Genomic DNA, 20,729 nt, shown 5'->3' with positions numbered 1-20,729 from the left:
TATTTATAGGTCGGTTGGGTCGGGCGTGAGAGCCGTGGCACCGCGGAGAGCCGTTTGAACTGCCGTCACGTCCCGCAGCACTGGGGACAAACGGCTTACGGTGCTGACGTCTCCTGCCGTGTAGGTAACGGTAACCTTTTTTTTTCTTTTTTTTTTCTTCCAGGTGGTACTTGTTTCGTTCCTCGGAAAGCCAAAACCATCGGGGCTTCGAGGCCGTACCTTTGAAGAACGGTTGTCACTCGTTGGATCGCATCTTAAATTATAATTGCTTTTTTTTTTAATAAAAACGGCTACCCATTCTGCATAATTCTAGGGTGAGTACATACCGTCAGGTCGCAGAAAAGTAAAAAAAGTATAAAGAATAAGGAACGTTTGATGCGGACGTCCAAAAAAAAAATCTTCGGAATGCCAGGCAATAAAGAAGGCGATCCAGTCTGTTGTCCTGTTCGCCTTCATAAATACGTGTCCAATCTCAACATCACCCATCAACTGAGCCATCCTAAGGATCTTCCGAATGAGGGGATGACCATCCCCAAACCGATCCGTCCCCCGGAGCTAGTCGATAACAACAGATGAGTTTTCCTCGAGGCAGACCCACTCCACACCCAGTACCTACCACACATATACTTCAACCATCAAGTGCCTCGAGTCAATTCCAACCTTTGTGCCTAAATCACATTAGATCGTGACAGAGCTTTCTAGTGCACTATAGTTATTTATGCCATTTAGCTGTATGCTAAATTATGATGTTAATTGGATAATAATAATAATCATAATCAATGAGCCTGATCTCATCTATAAAAAGAGTCATACTTCATAAGATCCTTTGAGATCATTTCAATCAAGGATATCATTCTCCCATAATGCAAATTAGACTAAAACAATTACACTAGCAAGCTAAGTAGCTATTTGGAGAGGAAATGGAGAAAAAGGAGGGTGGATTTGAAGATCTCATAAATTTCTTAAATGATAAAAAATTAGCATTATGGTTTTAGCTGCCTGCTAAATTAGAGGCTATTTGACAGGACAATGAGAAAAAGGAGGGTGGGATTTGAAGATCTCATCAAATCCTTACATGATCAAATTTTTGCATTATGGTCTTAGCTACCCGATCAATTAGAGTTAGTAACTAAATACTAAGACATATTGACCATGGTTATGACCCTGTTTTCTGATCTCCCCAATCACATTAGAATGCGCAGTTCTTCGTCATTCCAAACAGACTTGCTAAATCATTCGAATAATGAACTTGATTTGCTTATTTTCTAAATCAATTTAACAATTTTCCACCTTTTCATCATATTATTATTTTTACTTTATAGCCTTTTATCATCCACAGCCAAAAAGGCCAAACAGAAGAAAATAGGGAGCCCCCATCTACTCCATCATTATCAACTCTTAATGCTGATGACAGCAGTTGTGCCAATACCAACAACAACGGTGATCCCAATGCTGATAATAATGGTGATCACAGTGTTAATAACAATAGTGATCTAGATGCTGACGACAATGTTGTTTGCCAGAACCAGTATCATGGAGGAATCATGCAAGAAAACAAAAGATGCCTTCTAAATCACCATTTAATTAGGATCATTTAATTTCAGCGATCAGCATCATGATGTCACTCCCATATATTTGGGTGATCAATTTCATGATGCCACTCCCATATATTTAAGTGATCAATTTCATGATGTCACTTCCATTACCTGCTCTACACAAACAATGATGGTGCCTATGGTAAAACTGGCATGTAAAGGCAGCATCTGCTCTCAAGCATTGGTTATTCTATAAGCCAAACAGACCGAGGGGCCATATAAAGCATGAGATGTTAGAAAGAAAATTCCTTATTCAATTTATTTATTTATTTGGGTGGTGTTCCATTTGGTGATGTAATGCCCGTATAATTGGGGATGCTGTGTCCCAAAAGAAGTCCATGTTTCTCTTGTTATAGCTTCAAACAGTTGATTCTTTTAATTTATTAAGCATGAAGTCCATGTTTCTCTTGTTTTCACTTTTAATTTATAGCTTCATCAACCCACAATGAGCAGACATAGAGCTTTGCACCAACAGGACCTAATATTTCCCTTGTCAGGAAGAACTTGATTTCCAAACGAAAGTGAAAACAATGCAAGGTTAATGGACCTCAACAACAATGACATAGGTAGGTATAACTGATGATAATACACTCACAAGCTCAATGTGACCAAATTCTGCAAGAAGCAATCTCCAAGGATCAATCCCAGTGTCACTATAAAATGGAGCAGCATATGCAGTAGCATTCATGATTCAATGTCCTCAACATGTGTATTTAATCACTCACAAAAAAAGTTATCATAGCTGCACTGTGTAATTAAAATACATGCATATACAAATCGATGTCGAGGGGCTGGATGTCAAAGTAGTCGCATATCTAGCAGGCCACATGAAGAGTGGCTCTCAGAGGACCCAAAACACTAGGGACATTAGTTGGTCCAATAATTTTAGCGAAAAGCGAAAACAACAGCAACTGATGTACAAGATCAAAGATAGTGAGATCACTAAAGTTCTGAGAGCCCAAATTGCAGAAATTTAATGGTCAATAAATATAATGTTAGCGGCAACAACAATGGCCTTTTGCAGCAGTCTGAAACTATGCCGACCATTACAAAATTAGAATGTTCATAAGTCAGTCTACACAGGGAAAAATGAAAAAAGAATAAGGGTATACAAGAAGCAGGGAAAATAAGCTGAACAGGGATAAGAACAAAAGTTCTTAAGCTCTAACAAATTCGATGACTTATAGTATTGTTCCGGTAGAAAGTCTGATATGACTAGAACTATTCCTGTCCCTGTATGATGACTGCGAACTAGATGCCTCCATTGCTCAACTTAGTACCTGATTATTTTGAGGCTGCGCTCTTAAAATTCACCACTATATGTCTCTGGTTTGCTTGAATAGGTGGTTCACATTTCCATCTCTTCCTGTAAACTTGTGTTGATGCCCACCTAGAAGACAGTTAATAAAATAATTTACTGGTTACTCATCAAATAAATCCAAACTTAGATGAGCCAAATGAACATGAACATCGCCTAAATTTAACAAATTATGGAATGTTGAATAGCACATGATCATAGCAACGTCACATAACATCTTGAAAATTATTGTTCTATTGTACCATTTAACAACATATGGTGAAACATTAACATTACATATTATAATCTCAATGTATAGAATCTCAAAATTTCTCCACTTGGAATTTGGTATAATTTTAAGTTGGAAATTAAATGTCTTGGCATGCTATTTGAGTAAACAGGAAAGCCATATAGTGAAATTACCTTACATTTATACCATGGCAAAAAGTTAATAGAGCCACTAACATTCTTTCCCAATAAAATTTAGCCATTAAAAAATCAATTGATTCATGATTGCCAGTCACCAATAATTACTTCACAAAACTCAAAGATTTTTCCTAGTGGCTGTTTTTGATATGCATGGAAAACCATGAGCTTCCATTACCACCCAAGCACGACTTCAACAGAGGGAACAGTGATCCTGAAGGCCACCAGCAAGATGACAACTCATTTTAGTTGCCTGTAAGAAAACACGCACCTTGCAGAACTGATGTATGATCAATTGGAATGGTAATTGGCATGCAGCAGAGATAACTCTTGTCAGCTATTAATGGCAAACAACATCACAAACATTCATGCAGAAGGAGACAACAGCAGCCTAATAGCCATGATAACAATGATTCCAAAATTAGCAGGATTTGAATGATGGTGCCAATTCCAGTACGTGGATCTTTCATGCTTCTGAAAACAAAGTAATGATTTTTATTCTAAATTTAGAAGCCTTATATTTCTAGTCTTATAATTATATCTGCTCCCCTAGAAGTATATTTATCCGGAACTTTTGAAAATACCACTGTTTAATGAAACTAGAAGCAAAAATGTATTATTTAATTTCATATACATTAGCTCGTTGCAGTTGATAGTTCCTCCCTGCCTTAGAAGAAGCCAAACGATATGGAACCATAGAGTTTCGCATGCCTCTGGAGTTTTAATTGTAAAAAATACAACCCACTCTTCAATTCTGGCAGTTGGGAAAACAATCTACGAAAAGAATTTTTACATGTGATCACTCTAAAAATATGTTATCTGAGTCTCCTACAAACTCAAGGTTCCACTATTTCGAATGACTTTGTTGATGTCGAGCATCCAAACCATAGAACATACATAACTTTAAAAAAAAAAGAGAAGAAAACCGTCCATTTTTATTGAAACGAAAACCTAGAAATCAGATACAATCAAGATATGATCTGGCAGTCAAAATCCTGTCAACTATATTTCTTCATCAGGATTAGACAATTCATATTACACCAATCAGTAAATATTACAATTAGCAATACAAAGTCCAACCCATATAATAGATAAAAGATGAGTAGAAAAGGTGAACATTCCCCAAGTCAAAACACAATATATCAAGAAAAGCACAGAGCAAAAGTTCATTTAATTTTTCCACTATATATAGATAGATAGATATGTATGTATGCATAGCAGGAAAATTTATCTCATCCAAATGGATCTAGCGGAATTCTCCTACCACCATTGAAGAGCTAAATTTTGATCCTTTTATTGTGATTGACAGAACATTCATTATAGAATCAGTCAATAACAGGGTATGAAGTACCCGGTCTCGAAATAAGGTGGATTTGGGAGCGAGGGCGGGCAAACTTCCAACTGTCTTCGTCCAAAGATTTTACCTCCTTCTGAAGTGCGGCCATCAATTCCGATTTCAAAGCTGTAATGCCCCAGCAAATGAATCAAATCAGAAAAGCAATCACAAAAATTCAAGAAAAATGCATTGAAAAATTCAAGAAATGAGAGCACCCGCTCGATTCAAGAACTGTGAACAGAGAGAGGAAACGGGAAAATCCCTAAAGATACAAACTTTACGGAAAAGGAAAAGGAGGGTTGCGGGATTAGGGCTGGCAGCGACCGGATTGGATGATTACCGGCGAGGGCTTCCCCCTTGCGGTCATGGGCGGACATGACGTCGGTGGGGAAGTGGTAAGAGGAGGTCTCGTCGCCGAACCCAGCGTTGCCGCTAACACCACCGCCCTGACCTCCGGCGCTCGTCGCCGACGCCGATGATCTCGCCGGAGAGCTCATTCGCCGCGACTGGAGAGCGAACCCGATCCCCGTGGAAAGATTGGGCTGTCGGCGTCCTTCGGTGAGTTCAAACGCTGGGGAGCCTCCTTCGGATTGCTGTGTACGGTTAACGATGGCCGGGCAAACGGCATTCTGATGACGCACACAAACTACGGGACTTAAGCTACGGGCACGTCGCAATCAGAAATACTGCAATTAAATGCCAAATTTCCAAATGAATTGATTGCATAGAATTGCAATTTGAACTCTAAAAAATCAAAATCTTTATAATCAGGATGATAAATAAAATTAATCATATTTCCAATTGCAAGATTTGTTGTATTTAGAAGAAGCCTTCAGAGTCACCACTCTCCAATGAAATTTAACATTACATAATTATGACATATTAAATGTATATTATTTATTTTACCAAATATATATAACAATGGAGACTTACTATAATAATATATAATTAATATATTATCAAATAAATTTTATAGTATTATATTACTATGATTATTATAAAATAATCTAATCATTGTTTAGTAATATTGTTATTTTTATTAAGATTATAAAAATAATATGATAATTACTATGCTATAATAAAAATATGTTATTATAATAATTATTGTTATAGTATTATAGTAATCAGTTAATATATCATCTAATAGATTGACTATTATTCTCAGACATAATATACTTATTTAACTATTATTATTACATCATAATGATTCTTAGTATAATATATAAATAATATTCTAACTAATAATTTTTATAGTGGTAGTATTATAATAACAATAATCTATATAATATAATATAATAATATCATATTATTAAGTATCCTGTCTCTTTTAGGTAGAACCAAGGGCAAGAAGAAGAAGTTTGGCATGGTTCGATGACCATAGAGGGAGAAGTGCTACTGCTGCACAACATCTGGCGACTGCTGAGGGAGTGTTGTGCATTCTAGGCCGGGCACGTGCTTCGTGAGTCGAATAGAGCTGCTGATTGGATTGCCTTTTTTGCTACTCATCATTCAGAAAAGTTCTTCTGGATTGGACATGCTTCTATTCCTCCGCCACTGTACAACCTACTTTATAGTGATTCAGTTGGCTGTGCTCATGTGAGAATAGTGTGAGTAGCTGATGTACCAAAAAAAAAAATAACTGTCACTTGCTTTTGAATCAGTTATGATCTATGATCATGAAACTATATGCAATAGCTATGAGAATGCTTGCATCCTTACTCTTAACAGAGAATAATCAAGCAACTACAAAGGCCCATAATCACTTTTCTATCAGGGCTAGCCACCGCCCAGAACCCAAGTCAGAAGAAGGATCATGCAAGGCAGGGGACGTGAAGCAAGCCCAATCGCATCCAGCAGTGGAAGCAGGGTGAAATTCTCCAACCTAGGAGGAGCTAATGCAGGCCACAGATGTTCAACCCTATGGTTTGGCAATTCTAGCTCCAATTATACTAGGTTGTATATTCTAGAACTTCCAAGATGCAAAATGAAAAGTTTGATAACGTGAGCCAAGCTCTGATCCAACGGTAATAAGTTCATTGTTTCACCATCGAATTGGTAATGGTCACGAGTTCTGTTGCTGGAAACTGGACCCGAAGATGATCGTGGACCGAAGAGGAGGAGCTCCGGCAGGAGATACGGCAGTGGACAGCTTTTTTCGGAGGACTTGCAAGAAGCCGGTGGCCGGGATTTCCGGCGCCGGCCCTTCGATGCTTAAGTCAGAGGGGTTTTTTTTTTGTGTGGAACAAGCAGAGAGATTATGTAAAAGAAAAGATCCCCCTTCAGAAGAAAGAAGTCCCCCTTTTTATAAGAGGGATGTATGGATTACCTGTGACGTGACTGTGCGAATTAATGAGTTACCGTAGTAATTGGACGTGATCGTGTGAATTAATAAGTTATCGTAGACGACCCAAGATTTTGAATTGGCTAGCGGTCCATTGAGATCGTGCGCATTTAATCGTTGGCAGTCGTTGAGGCGGAGATCACGAGATTGAACTCCGGATGAGGAGAAGGGGGACTTGATTTTCGGTGGAGTGGAGGAGTCTGCTTCTTCCTTTAACTGGGTCTTCTTTGGGCTTGAGATCGATCGGGCTCAACTTAATCGAGACCAAAGATGTAAGCTCTGAGGCCGGGCGCGCTGAGGTCGGGCGCCTTGAGGTCGGACGCCTTGAGGGTTGCCGCCGTCGTGCTCGCCATCAAGTGCCGACGATATATTCACGTGTTTTGAGCAATCCAGTTTTCCCCCAACAAATTTATCATGAGATTCAAGAGGATTCGAATCCTACCAATATTATTTTGATGGTGCCACTACTACCATCATAAGCCAATGGCCTTCACAAGGAACTTTCTAGAAGGCTAACTTGCATAGTAACCAAACCCAAAATGGATTTCATCACCAATCTAGAAGGCTAACCCATGACGGGAAATATGATTATTTTTTTTTTGTCATTCTAATTGTTTATTTTTTGTGTCCACATTATGCATATGCAGGAGACAGCAAAACTAGTAATTTTTGATTTTTAGGTATTTCCAATAATATAGGTCATGATGAATGATATATATCTTCGATTTGGATATTCTATTAAATTAATTTTGGAGTTGAGAGGAGCACATGCCCTTCTATCTGGAAAAAAACAAAATCTATTTTTTAATAGTTCCACTTTCAGAAAAGATGGTAAACAATAAAAATCTTAGCAATGCATTTACCGATTTGAATAAAAATAGCATATAACCCGCTTGATATGTAAGATATATATTTTTCCTCATTTTTCCAACTATTTTTAAAATATAATTTAGGAGTATAATAAATTATAATAAGTATAAAAGCTCTTCAATAATCAAATTTTCATTACATATTAATACCAGCCCAAAACGATGGAAAAGGTATGGTTTGTTCTTATTTTTTTAATAATTTTTGAAATGCAACACAACAGTGTAACAGATTATAATAAATAGAAATTTAAATAACTAAATTCTGATTGCATATTAAGTAATAAATTTTAATATTAGTAGAGTATAAACTCATGTTATCAATAGCGGTGTCTATATAACGAATGGAGAACTCTGCATAAGCTAAATTTATGTGTAAAAATTTATATTATCAATAGAGGCATCCATATCATGATCGAAAAAATTTACAAATCGAGCAACATTAAATTATGAACTTTAATAATGGCCAAGCAAAAACTTCTGTTATTACTATCTGTATTCATAGGCAAACAAAGAACTCTGTGTAATAACTTTTGTATGGAAACTTTAATTATTAATACTGATATCATATTGGTATTACCGATACCGAGCCATGCAATCTACATGGTCCAATTTTTTTTCTTTTTTTACTAATTATTTTTGAAATACATGGCAAGTGGAGAATTTTGCACAAATTTATCCATTGTACATATTAAGTAATGAATATCAATGATGAATTAGCGCTTTAATACTGGCATCTTTAATATTAATATATATGGATAGAAAATGATATGCTTGATGAAACTTTATTTTAGATATATATAAAATAGAGTGGCGTTATATAAAATGAACGATTGGGATAGACGGAGTGCCGATTTATCAAGGGAGAGAGAAGAGGAGAGAGAGAGAGGGGAGGAGGAGGAGATGGGGCGGAAGGCGAAGGTGGAGTTTGATGAGAGGCCGCCGGACGGCTTCGATCCGAGCAACCCGTACGGGGATCCGGTGGCGATGCTGGACTACAGGGAGCACCTGGTGAGGGAGAAGTGGATCCAAATCGAGACGGCCAAGATCATCCGCGAGCGCCTCCGCTGGTGCTACCGCATCGAGGGCGTCAACCACCTCCAGAAGTGCCGCCACCTCGTCCAGGAGTACCTCGACGCCACTCGCGGCGTCGGATGGGGCAAGGACGCCCGCCCACCCGAGCTCCATGGTGCCCCCTACTCCCTTTTTCCTTTCTTCTTCTCTTCTTCTTCTTCTTCTTCTTTTCCGATCCTTTCTTTTCTTTCCTTTCTTTCTCCTCATCAATTGAGTGATTCTATTTGTCGTTTTAACTATATTTTAATCTGAGCTTGGTGTGTTCTACAGGTCCCAAGAAGGAGTCTGATTAGTTCTGATTGTGGGCCTCGAGGTGGGCGACTGTGCTTCTCATGGATATTGATTCTATTTCTTCTTTCGTGGATTTTTTCTATTTGTTTCCTGTTTTTATGGTTTAACTGTAGATCTACTGGTTTTACTTCGACAAATTTGGTTTAGGGTTTTTTCCGCATTATAAAGACTGTATCTTGGGCGTCTAAATTTTATGTAGTCGGTGCCTGAGGCATGTAGGATTTGTTTTTCTCGCGTTGGTTCATTAAAAATGAGTTCTTTCTTCCTAATCGTGGAAGCCTGTGAAAGCAAACCTCGACTCTGCTGCTATTAAGCAAACATTATTGACACCCTAAATCCCCGTCTCTTTCTTATATTTCTTCATATGAGGGTAATCGTGTGACAAATTCTTGAAGTGTGAATGATTTTTCTTTTTCTTTCTTTTTATATCAAACGCCCTTATTAGCTCCTGTCTGGACATACAAGGAGCCGTCAGGTTTCTTTTGCTTTTAAGTGGAATAATCTTGCATCGCTTGCCATCTTGTCCTATGACCCTGTTATCATCTTGCATAGTAAGCACTCTTGTATCATTATTATTCTTATCACTTAATTTATCTCTTGAGATCTCAACTTAATAGGCTTCTAATGTCAGTCAGACTATGATTTCTAATTTCTATCCTCTGCCGCCGACAACTCACTTATGAACTGTTATCTTGTCCTATGACCCTGTTATCATCTTGCATGGTAAGCACTCTTGTATCATTATTATTCTTATCACTTAATTTATCTCTTGAGATCTCAACTTAATAGGCTTCTAATGTCATTCAGACTATGATTTCTAATTTCTATACTCTGCCGCCAACAACTCACTTATGAACTGTTTGTCAAGGCACAAGATAAGTCCAGTAAAATAAAATGGTGATGATGGCAATAGGTCTGTATGATTCATATAAACATAAATATCAGCAGTCCTCTTTAGCTCTGAACATGATCAGCTTCTAATGTGAGATTTACTCAGTCCTGTAGCATGAGCTGCTTACAACTTAAGTTTAACAGCACTTTATTCAGTAAAATCCTCACACAAGATAATTTCCATCAAGCTGTACATGGTCAGTTAGTCAATAACAATTCCTGGTCCATACATGCTGTGTAAGCAGCCCAAGAGATCATGGTAAATGAACAACTGGTCATGGATATATTTTTATGACTTGCCTTTTCTCTTTCCGTTGTAAAATGCTGCTCATATCTAGCAAAGCAGCAAAGTAGTTTATCACAAAGGAGACTTCTAATCTCATTAAATTAAATCATGGAGAATGGGTGTCATATATATTTTAGGATTTTTGACATACTTAAACTTATCTCCCAATGAAGCATCACATCCTTGGATACCTCGACCCTTCAGTTTAACCTGAACTACCTGCACCATCATCTTAAACACCGATATCAGTATGACATTGACATGGCTCTTTGAGGGGAAATTCTTAGATACTGGAAGGTTCCAATACTTAGACATGAACAGGCTCCTGCCACATGAACCTGAGTCCGTATAACATAGGTCACATTCGTCATACATCAAATTTGTGCATCTAGCATGGGACTTTTTTCGATGTGACCATGTTAATTGACCAATGGCTAAATATTATTTTACAATGGTTTAACCAATTAGTCTCTTACACCAATGTGCTTGCATTTGCTTTTACAAAAGTTTTGATATTGAGTAAATTCTCTTAATAATTTCCTTCATGAACACTAAATTCGTGACCACCTTTAGTGAACTGAAATTACCGGCTCTTTCAAACCTGTTTGCTCTTTTGCTGGTTCCACAGATACGATTTTCATTTGTTCTCTAAGATTATGTTCTTTGATTCACTCACCGTATGATAGTCACTTTTAATTGTTCTTCAAATATCAGAAGGGGGGAAACTATATTTTGTTATTGATTGTGAAATAAGTTAGAACTTCATCACATTGCCTCCTTTCAACCAATAAATTATAAAAGTGTTCTGCCATTCATACATTGAGAAATCACAGATATAAATATTTCATCTGCCCAAGGAACAAATACGGTCGAGTACAATCGGAGGTAACTTTTGTGAAAATGTGGTGCACAAAGAATACGTTGAGGCATCATACATGCATCAGTGTTTAGTTAGCCAGTGACGTGTAGTTGTTTCTGGTAAGACAGGTTTTCTTATTGTTATGGGCCTCCACTTCAAATTGGCATCATTTTTCATATTCTTCCATGTCAACTGGAGGCCTCACGAAGTGCAGTACATGCAGATGATAGCAATGCTGATTGATGAAACACTGATTAGGTTAAATGATAGATTTGAACTATTTGGGAGAGCTTTGGTGCATTCTGATCTGGTTTAGTGCTGGATTTAAACTATTTGGAAAGCTTTAGTGGATATAATCAGGTCAAGTACTAGATTTGAACAATTTGGAATGGTTTGGTGGATAATGCCCTAAAATCAGTTAATGTTGTAGTCTGAAAGCATAAGTGTAAGAATAAAAGACTGCATTTGATGGTCTGTGACGATGACAAGTCCAGCAACAATTTAGGAATAGAAAAGACCGCTGTTATGGTGCTTGCTTGTTCTTCTGGTCATCTTCTTAATCAAAATGTGTGTGCGTTTTGTGTCTTGGAATGCTTGTAGAGTTGAAGATTATTTATACTTAAGAAAGAATAGTTTTTACAATTTATTGGGCGATCCATCCACATGCATCAATTTGGGTTCATGTCTTTCCCCACTTTCTTTTATGTGGAAGGCTAAACAGATTACATCTTACAAAAGATCCTGGAAGAACTCGACCTCACAACATTGATTTATTCAAATGCGGTTATAGTTAGCAGGTCTTAGCATTCTTTTGTTCAACATGGTTATGTCGTACATAAGGAAGAACCTGCTTGTTTGGTTTGTTATTTACCAAACATGAAGGTGATATGTTATCATTGTGCATCATCTTTTCCACATCTAATGCAGTCTATTCCTGGACTTCAATCTGATATGGAATTATGGGTTTGAGGTATATGAGATTCTCTGTGAGGATCACTTTTGCTTATGCTGGAGGTATTAGACAAACAAACGAGAATGATTGACAAGGATGTCTCCAATAGAATTGAAGCAAGATGGATGAAGTGAGAATGCACTGTTAAAGTGCTTTACCATCAAGACTTGACATATTACATGATTTTGATAAGACCAGCTTTATTTTATTGGGATTTGAATGTTTGAAGATGAGGAAGCCAGATAAGCATGAGCTCGCTAGAGAGCAAGATGTTGAGGAAGATGATAAACTTGGTGAAGGTTGGGAGCATCACCGATATGGATGAAGGTTATTATCTTTAGATTGCATACACATGTTTAACATAGGCTTCGAGGCCTTTTGAAAAGGGTGGTCTCGTTTATATGCTGGAACTTAGGGAAAAGTGGGTGCCCAGTGAAAACTTGATGATAGCTGCAAAACAGCAAAAGTCATGGTCCATGTCAATGGACTTAGCTTTGGATGAGAATTTATGGTTGTAATCAATCCTGAATGAATGGGTTAGGCTTGTGTATGCATACACACCATGCGGACATCTGACCATGATTATAACAAACATTGTATCTGATAGCGGGACCAATAGCCAATGCATAGTACTTCTAGGTCCAAGTTCCTTGACTGTCGAAGTTGCCCCAGCCATTTAAATGGACTGTCTCTTTGATGTATCTGTCTGTTGCCAACGTATTTTAAGGCAATTTCTCATGATTGAGTTTTTATGCCTGCATCAGAACTGTTGATTCCACTGCAGTAACTGTTACATCTATTATCAGTTTTAATTGGAAAATATTCTAATGTAGTATTTACTGTTGAAATGGAAAGGGATATTACGCTACCACTTGCCTCAAAATTAAACACGAAGCAAGTTTGCGGTGGGACATAAATGAGAAGATAATTCTTGTGGGTTTGTGCTTGCAGGTGATGCAGTCTCAGGGTAAATTGAAAATGAGAGAGCTAAGCTTTCCATTGCCTACTCATCGTTAGCTGGTTTGCTTTTATTCAAATTATGCACCTGCAGTCCCTCTGCAGATGTCACTTCTTGATTTTTCAATAATGAATGTTATGGAGAATATAAAGTGTTCTCTTATGTACCTTTGTTCCCTGATGTTTAAAAAATCAGCTATTCACAGATGAAGGTTGCTTTATACCTGCAACTCCATGTATTCTGCTTGTATGTTTTAAGCTACCGGCCAGGTTCCTTTAATGCTTTGATCATGCCAGTCTCACTGTCGTAGGGGTGAGAGCAGCAATTGATTGACCTAATCGGATGAATCAGGAAAATGGCAACCCTTTGATGTTACTCCGGTATCCGTCACCTAAGTGTGTGGAAGTGGCACAGCTGATGCACAAAATGTCAGGTAGATCTAATAACAAGTGAATCCTGCACAAATAGAAACCTTGTCAATTCATGGATTTTGGTTCCTTCTTTATGGCCAAACAGTGGCACCTCTGTCTTTATCCATTTGGGTTCCATGAGAACATAGCCTGCTCGGTTACATGTCTGACTTGGAGCTGATGTCGTGTCGTAACCCATGAATGACCAAATCCAATTTTAATTGCACCAATCTCCTACCATTTTTCCCTAAAAAAATTTGCGCCAATGTCCTGCCACATTGGATGTGTAAATGAGAGGGTGAGGCAGTGGTTCTCCCCGGCATTAACTGGCTCCAGTTCGGTGCATACAGAAAGCCAGAATGCTATGAATCGGATCCACTAATTGAGTACGCGTACAATTATTAGCTCTTATCTTAGTCATTGGAATTTTTTCCCGAGAGCACTATTGTTTAACTGATCTTTGGAGTGGATTCAATTAAACAGGGGTCATCACCAGATTTTTCATATTACATATCTCCACAACATCTGCGTTCGCCTTCTCTCCATTAGATCTCTGATAACACCATGCATGTGTGACACGTTAGGAGAAATAGTGCATGCTTATATATTCTGAAAAGGATTTAGCAATTTTAGTATCTGAGATTACAACTGAATAGAATGATTTGGATATCTAATTCTATCAAACATATAACAAACGGAAACATGGATCCATATATTAACTATCTGATCACAAAATAGCTGTAACTGATAGGATATCCAGAAAAAAACACATACTGGCTCATGACCTGTTATGCAAAACATAATCCTAGTTGGAAATCTATTTGCCTTCATTGGCCTAGGCAAAAATTGTTACGACTAATGGAAAAATAAACATTCTGCATGTTTATCTATCAGCCATATCAATTGCTGTCACACTTGCATTGTGGAAAAAGAATTAGAATACTAATGTCCAGCCCAGTAGAGAAGCCCAAGCAGCCCAAAGGTTCCTACCACCTTCACTATGTATGGAAAGTATCCTCAACTAGGCCTTCTGTGGAACAGCACTTGGCGACAAAAGGGTGGCTTAGGAGCTCCCCCACCGTCCCTCTCTTCCTCCAGTCCTTCTCCAAGCACCTTCCCAAAAAGCTCCGGAACTCCGGCGAGGCAGCATCCGGCACCGCCGGTGGGCCACCAAAGCAAACGACGCACATCAAGGTGGCCCAATCTGGTCGCTCCCCTGCGTCCACCAGCGGAAACCTGCCTACAAAGCACTCCAACAGCACCACCCCAAGGGCCCATATATCACCGGCGAACCCTCCGCTGTCGCCGAACCCCTCCGAGTCGAACCGTTCTGGGCTCATATATGCGCATGTGCCTGCGCAGGCATCATCGCCACCACCGGATGAAGGCCCCATTGCTGCTGCCACCACCCGGCTCGCCCCGAAGTCGGCAATCTTCACCTCGCCATGGCTGCCGATTAAAAGGTTTGAGGGCTTGATGTCACGGTGCACGACACCCATCCCGTGGAGGTAGCGCAGGCCCTCCAGCACCCGCCCTGCCACCCCGGCGATGAGCCCCTCCGGCAGCCTCCGGCGAGCTCGGAGAACGTCGTGGAGGGAGCCGCCGGCCATGTACTCCATGACAAGGCAGAGACGGTCCTCACCGCCTCCCTCGAGCACGCCGTGGCAGCGGACGACTAAGGGAGAGTCGACGCGCGTCAGGATGTCGGCCTCCCGGGCTGCTTGGCGCCGGGCGTCGGCGGCGTTGGGGCCGAAGCGAAGGACCTTGAGAGCGAAGAGGGAGTTCGTGCGGAGGTGGCGGACCTTGTAGACGGTTCCGCTGCTGCCATGGCCGACGACCGAGAGCTTCTCGAGGTCCGAGAGGCGGTCTACGGTCCCTGGGGAGTCAGAGAAGTGGTAGGGAAATTCCGGCACCGCCACCGGTGGGGGTGGCAAGGGAAGTCTCAGTGCTTGTTGGTGCCTCCTCTCTCTCACCATTGTCATCTCTCTCTCGCCTCCCTTCCCGTTTGGGTGCATGGCGTGCAGAAATATATAGCTAAAAGCGAGTAGAAAGCGCACGTGCGGAGGGGGAGGAGTGTTTGGTTGGCGACACGTGTGAGGGAGATCCGAGGTTGGTGGGACGGGCGAGCGCTTGGTGGTGACGTAAGCGGAGATCTTGGCTGAGGTCTTTCTTGTCGTTATCTTTGTTACCCACACGACAACGTGGGTGTCGCAGGATTAGAAGTCCGTTAGCAACATCGCCCATCCAATCAACTAGTGCCACGTATCAGTTCTGAAAGTTTTGAAGGTCCCACTTAAAATCCTAAATGATTCATTAAATGGTTTCAGAATACAAGTGTTTTAATTAAAAAAAAAACCATATGCGTACCATTCTGCTACAGTTTGTACAGTGTTGGATGAACAAAATAATGATTGCATGGAATTCCAGCCTACTAACAAAACAACACAAATATCAGAAAGTGACACACATTCTTCCCCAGAACCTAGTATAAATGCATTAGGCTTCTCCGGATAAAACCCTCGAAATTTATTAACATTGAGTTTTTGTGAAGAAAAAGATAGAATCTCTCCACTTCTAGGGCTGATTTTTACTATTAGAACATACAAAAATTAGCCATATTTAATTTTGGTGGCCTGTGGTCCGGCTTGTGGTGACTGGCAATCGATGAGTTCGCATACAAGATGAATAAATGATAAATTACCTATAAAAATGATCTTCGAACTCTAATTTTGCACCTAAAATTTGTCTCAAGAGGGTGGAAATATTTGCCTGCATCTTTTAAATGAATGGTTGAACCATAAATATGTGCCGATTAGTTTAACTCAAAGGTTTCCTTCTAGACAGATTACATGAGATGAAGATGACCGTCTCGGTGGAGCTTTTCATTGCAGGGAAATAATCCCAAGACATGCAGACTGAAACAACTTTAATCAATCATAATGGGAGTATCATAACTCTGGCCTCCTGCACTATCAACTACTGGAGATGGGATTTCCCCGCGGAGGATCCGCACTTGGAACTTCATATTCTTATGGTCTGTGAGTTCAAAGACGCAACCATCTCCAATCTTTAGATTGTTGTCGATGGCAAACTTCTTCCACCCTCGGTCAAATCGCTTCAAGGAACTACTCCCACAATATCTCATCTCCCAAGTCCTCCTCTCGCAAGAGAGAAACACAGAAACAGATTCGGATGGAAGTAACGAACAGAACCTCCTTGGAACGGCCTACATAACAAAGGACAACGTCAAACTGAAGTACATCAGAACTGAAGGAAACAGGTGCTTAGAAAATGCCTGCATAATTGTCAAACCATACCAACAAAACCTTACCCCATAAACATTTTTTTTTATTTTTATATACAGCAACAAGTTCAGGACTTAGGGCCTAAGAAATTGTTAAGTTTTGGAACAACGAATATATGAGAAAATTTAGCCAGAAACTGAGAAGTCAGAATAAATTGAAAGGGCTTAGTAAATAAACTTGATGATAGATGAAGATGGAAGGCGCAGCAAGAGCAGAAAACAGGTCAGAGCAACAAGGAAAAAAATGATAGCAATGAAAAGCAACAATTAACAGAAACAGAAACAAAAATGCAGCAACCATTCAGGGCGCATTTGAGTGTGCTTCTCATTTTTCCAAAAACAGAAAATTAGTGTCCAAATGTACTTCTGTTGACATTGTTTCTTTCTTCTTCTTGTTGTTGCCTTTTAAAGCCAGTGACAAAATTTTAGAAGGTTCGAGTGCTAGAAGCTTTTTACAATTCAAAAAAGTTCAAATAGAAACAAAATACAAAAGGGGAACAAGTCAAGAATGGAAACACAATCAAAAGGGACCCTGATAGTTCTTTCGACCTTTGCAACATTCATTGTTAATGAATTATCTGTGAAATTCTCAGAATTTTTTGCAAAAGAAATTCAAAAATACAGCAAGCAACATGATGATAAGAATGGAAACACAATTAAAAGGGGTCCTCATAGTTCGTTCCAACTTTGCAACATTCATTGTTGATGAATTATCTGTGAAATTCATTCTCAGAAAATTTTTCAAAAAAAGTTCAGAAAATACAGCAAACAACATGATGAACTAAAAGATCTCAATACATATATACATACATACCGAAACCAGTGATAAGCACTTTAGTCTAAGGAACCATACTATTGATTATGGTCTAAAAAAATCTGAAAATATCTAACAATCAAAAAACATGTGATATCAAGAAATCTTTTAGTTCATCAATTGATTCAAAAAAAATACAGTTTTATTGGCTTGATGCAGTGTTTTGAAGTGATCCATGGTTTAGAAGCACGCAAACCAATTGAATTTTGGTTCTTACATGATTTAAGATGTGTAGTTATAATTAATGGTGCGGATCCAAAACTTACGTCCATTATATTGCAATAGCACTATTGGTACTAGCCATCTTGTATATGAGTATATCCACTTAGAGTGCTTGCTTAAAAGACATCTGATTTGCATGATTTTTTATTTCTAGGTATCCGAGACAGAGTTCCCTCTCTATGCACGCACTCACAGATATATACACTATATTAAAGAGTGTAATTTAATCTCTGGGTCCATCAAGTTTCGGCTACAATGGGAAATCAATTAGTTCACATGGAAAACTTTATCATACGATTATTATCACTATGGGTAGTGTTGGAATGCACTTTTCATCTCTCTCAGACTTTCTATCTGTCTATGTTAACTATTCAGCCAAACCACTCATTATTATAGACTATATTTAGATTTTAATTTTACTTTATTATCTACATATTTTTCATATTTTTTACTTAATATTTTTATACCCTTTTATTTTCATATTTTATTTTATCTTTTCCTCTCTTTTTTTACAAAAAACATACATTGCATGCACCTACATACTAGTATGTATCCATGTATATATACGAATATATGCATATATGGATGTATATAGAGATATTAGTATATGCATATTTACATACATACATATGTATGTATGCATATAGAGATCGATGCAAGTTTTTTTTTTTGTTGATGAAAATATATGCAAATATGTAAATATGTACATATTTGCATACAAGCAGACAGACATATACATATATACATAGACATACATATATTCATGCATGGGTATGTGCTTATACAGAAAGCATTACTTGCAACCTAACACGACAAATATCAACACCACGTCGATCAAAACTATAAGCAACAAAATCTGCATAGCCTTCTGTTTTCTCACGTCTTTACTATATATGCTCACTCTCGTGAATGAAAAAAGCACAAGTTTAAACTATAATATTACTATAATCATTGCAATTAGTAGTTCTTTCCAGTCATTCAGATCAAACTAGAAATAGATGTAAGATAATTCATGTAAGCATCTCATACAGCAATTTAGGCTTCAAGAATACCAAAATGTTACCATATTTCCTAACCATTTTTACGAGAATTGCATCTTAAATAAATAAAAACATGAACATGAGAAGCAGAGCAGAAAAAGATTTGGTCTCATCACAAATTATGGCTGTAAAATAGATAAAATTACCAGTTGAAATGGGGATTGAGTTTGAGATTTTGAAACAATGCATGTGAAATATGGACTTCCTGAAAGTGGAACAGCTTCATCTTGCACTGCAGGTGTGATAGGCTCTGTTTGTATTAGTTGAGGGGCATGAGATCCGACACTACTTTCCCCATTCTTACCATTGTTAGCTACTGGATATTGATCTGCATGGTCATCTTTGAGAACGAGTCAACACAAGATATAAGATTGGCAACTCAGGTAGGATAGCCAAATAAGCAAGCTGCTCCTCCGCAGCTATTTTTCAGTTTCGGTTTGCAACTCAAAGATGTTTGCAAACAGCTTGAGTTCAGCTTGAAATTAACAGAGCTGGCTCCAGCTTGGCTAAATAGGTTGTAACTAAATAGTACATGATGGAGCTCGAGCAAAAAGGATTGATTCGTTTATCAGGGGGAAGAATCTAGGGTTAGTAACTATCAATAAGTTAGACCAACTTTGTAAGTATATCCTCAATCAATATATAAATCGAAAGGTTCAAAAAATCGAAATATCAAAGAGAAAAATGAGCCAAGCTTTAGCTAGGCCCAGCTTGCATTAAAAAACTTTACTAAATAGTCATATATATCAAAAAGGGCACTGTTATTTACAGAGTTGACAGGTCAGAAAGTTCGTTTGAGTACTGAGAAGGTAAGGATGCACATACTTGCATGGTTGCATGATTCCTGAGAGAGACTTTGCTCTTCCAGAGGAAACCTGCAATGTTTTTGCTGACTGTTGGAACCACTTATCGAATGATCCATCTGATGAAAGCATTTAGAAGATCAAATTCGGATAAGGTTGTATTGATGAAAGCATAATGCATTCTCATAGAAAAAGCTAAAATGTATATCTACAGATAAGTTCTATGAAATATGCTCCAACATCTTAGGTACAGACTATGAGGAAAGGGCTCTTGAGCATGAAAGCTTACAACTAATATAGAGTCGGGGAAAAAAGAGAACGAAGTGGTGCATAAACAGTCAATAAGTAATATGAAACAACGAAAAAAAAAAAAAACTTTCCATATGTATCTCTGATGAAACTCATAAAATGGATGCAGTATTATTCTTTATTGCATAATGTGGTGTATCAGTCCCCCAATTTATCTCACAACAGCTTGGTATTTCCATTTAGGAGACTTCTCTGAATATATGAAAGAATTTCCCACAAATACTTGCCACATTAGAGTTCACAGAAATCAATTGATACTACGAAAGTTGCCGCCCGGACACCAATAATAACAACACCACATGCACAAGACGCAAAGACATGCATGCTCGCCAAACTCTCCCCCATGAAAAGTACGCCTAGAAGATTACTAAAATTCTTATTTAGCACTTCAGGAGACAACTTAGAAAATGAAATGAATTTACGCTCCTTTTGTTTTTGTAATAGAAAATTACACATCAAAAGAAGGGTCATACAATCAGAAGCCCTCTTCTTTAGTCACAGCATTTCTTTCAAAAGCTTCATTCACAGTATTTTCTAAAATCAAACATTTAAAACCATTATCTTCCTCTGTCCTCTCCTAATTATCTCCGCCCAAAACATTGAATAATAGCAATCATAATCTCATGCGCTCCCATAAGTAAGGTGGAATCCCACA

General features: G+C 38.5%; 3 protein-coding genes across 4 annotated transcripts; 1 reads left to right on the top strand and 2 right to left on the bottom strand.

The window, feature by feature from the left end:
• Positions 1 to 2,546: 2,546 nt before the first annotated feature.
• On the bottom strand, positions 2,547 to 5,292 carry LOC103696758 (protein SAMBA). The gene is made up of 3 exons (XM_008778472.3): positions 4,995 to 5,292; positions 4,670 to 4,780; positions 2,547 to 2,985 (listed from the first exon to the last, which is right to left on the bottom strand). Exons 1-3 carry the CDS (start codon positions 5,149 to 5,151, stop codon positions 2,912 to 2,914), a joined length of 342 nt encoding a protein of 113 aa, XP_008776694.1. The 5' UTR covers positions 5,152 to 5,292; the 3' UTR covers positions 2,547 to 2,911.
• A 3,417-nt stretch (positions 5,293 to 8,709) lies between these two features.
• LOC103696759 (NADH dehydrogenase [ubiquinone] 1 beta subcomplex subunit 10-B-like) lies at positions 8,710 to 13,444 on the top strand. Of its 2 annotated transcripts, none has more exons than XM_039126545.1 (3): positions 8,710 to 9,050; positions 9,206 to 9,248; positions 9,691 to 10,265. In XM_039126545.1, the coding sequence occupies exons 1-2, from the start codon at positions 8,765 to 8,767 to the stop codon at positions 9,226 to 9,228; spliced, it is 309 nt and encodes a 102-aa protein (XP_038982473.1). In that variant the 5' UTR covers positions 8,710 to 8,764; the 3' UTR covers positions 9,229 to 9,248; positions 9,691 to 10,265. The 2 variants fall into 2 exon arrangements, with proteins under 2 accessions (XP_038982473.1, XP_008776695.1); XM_008778473.3 differs by lacking the exon at positions 9,691 to 10,265 and adding an exon at positions 13,166 to 13,444 and having other exon boundaries at positions 8,712 to 9,050.
• Positions 13,445 to 14,580: 1,136 nt separating this feature from the next.
• Positions 14,581 to 15,564, bottom strand: LOC103696762 (mitogen-activated protein kinase kinase 10). The gene has a single exon (XM_008778475.2). The coding sequence runs from the start codon at positions 15,562 to 15,564 to the stop codon at positions 14,581 to 14,583; it is 984 nt and encodes a 327-aa protein (XP_008776697.2).
• Between the last annotated feature and the right edge of the window lie 5,165 nt (positions 15,565 to 20,729).

Source organism: Phoenix dactylifera, chromosome 5 (assembly GCF_009389715.1).
Source record: "Phoenix dactylifera cultivar Barhee BC4 chromosome 5, palm_55x_up_171113_PBpolish2nd_filt_p, whole genome shotgun sequence".
Lineage (NCBI taxonomy): Eukaryota > Viridiplantae > Streptophyta > Magnoliopsida > Arecales > Arecaceae > Phoenix > Phoenix dactylifera.
This window is presented reverse-complemented; position numbering and strand designations above follow the sequence as displayed.

What these genes read in the sequence shown, in the direction of transcription:
- LOC103696759 (XM_008778473.3), top strand. Translation starts at nt 8,765, where the DNA reads ATGGGGCGGAAGGCGAAGGTGGAGTTTGATGAGAGGCCGCCGGACGGC. An exon ending in CCGCCCACCCGAGCTCCATG is followed by an intron (nt 9,051 to 9,205) that starts GTGCCCCCTACT and finishes TGTGTTCTACAG; the next exon opens with GTCCCAAGAAGGAGTCTGAT.
- LOC103696762 (XM_008778475.2), bottom strand. Translation starts at nt 15,564, where the DNA reads ATGACAATGGTGAGAGAGAGGAGGCACCAACAAGCACTGAGACTTCCC.
- LOC103696758 (XM_008778472.3), bottom strand. Translation starts at nt 5,151, where the DNA reads ATGAGCTCTCCGGCGAGATCATCGGCGTCGGCGACGAGCGCCGGAGGT. An exon ending in CAAGGGGGAAGCCCTCGCCG is followed by an intron (nt 4,781 to 4,994) that starts GTAATCATCCAA and finishes GGGGCATTACAG; the next exon opens with CTTTGAAATCGGAATTGATG. An exon ending in CCACCTTATTTCGAGACCGG is followed by an intron (nt 2,986 to 4,669) that starts GTACTTCATACC and finishes ACTGTCTTCTAG; the next exon opens with GTGGGCATCAACACAAGTTT.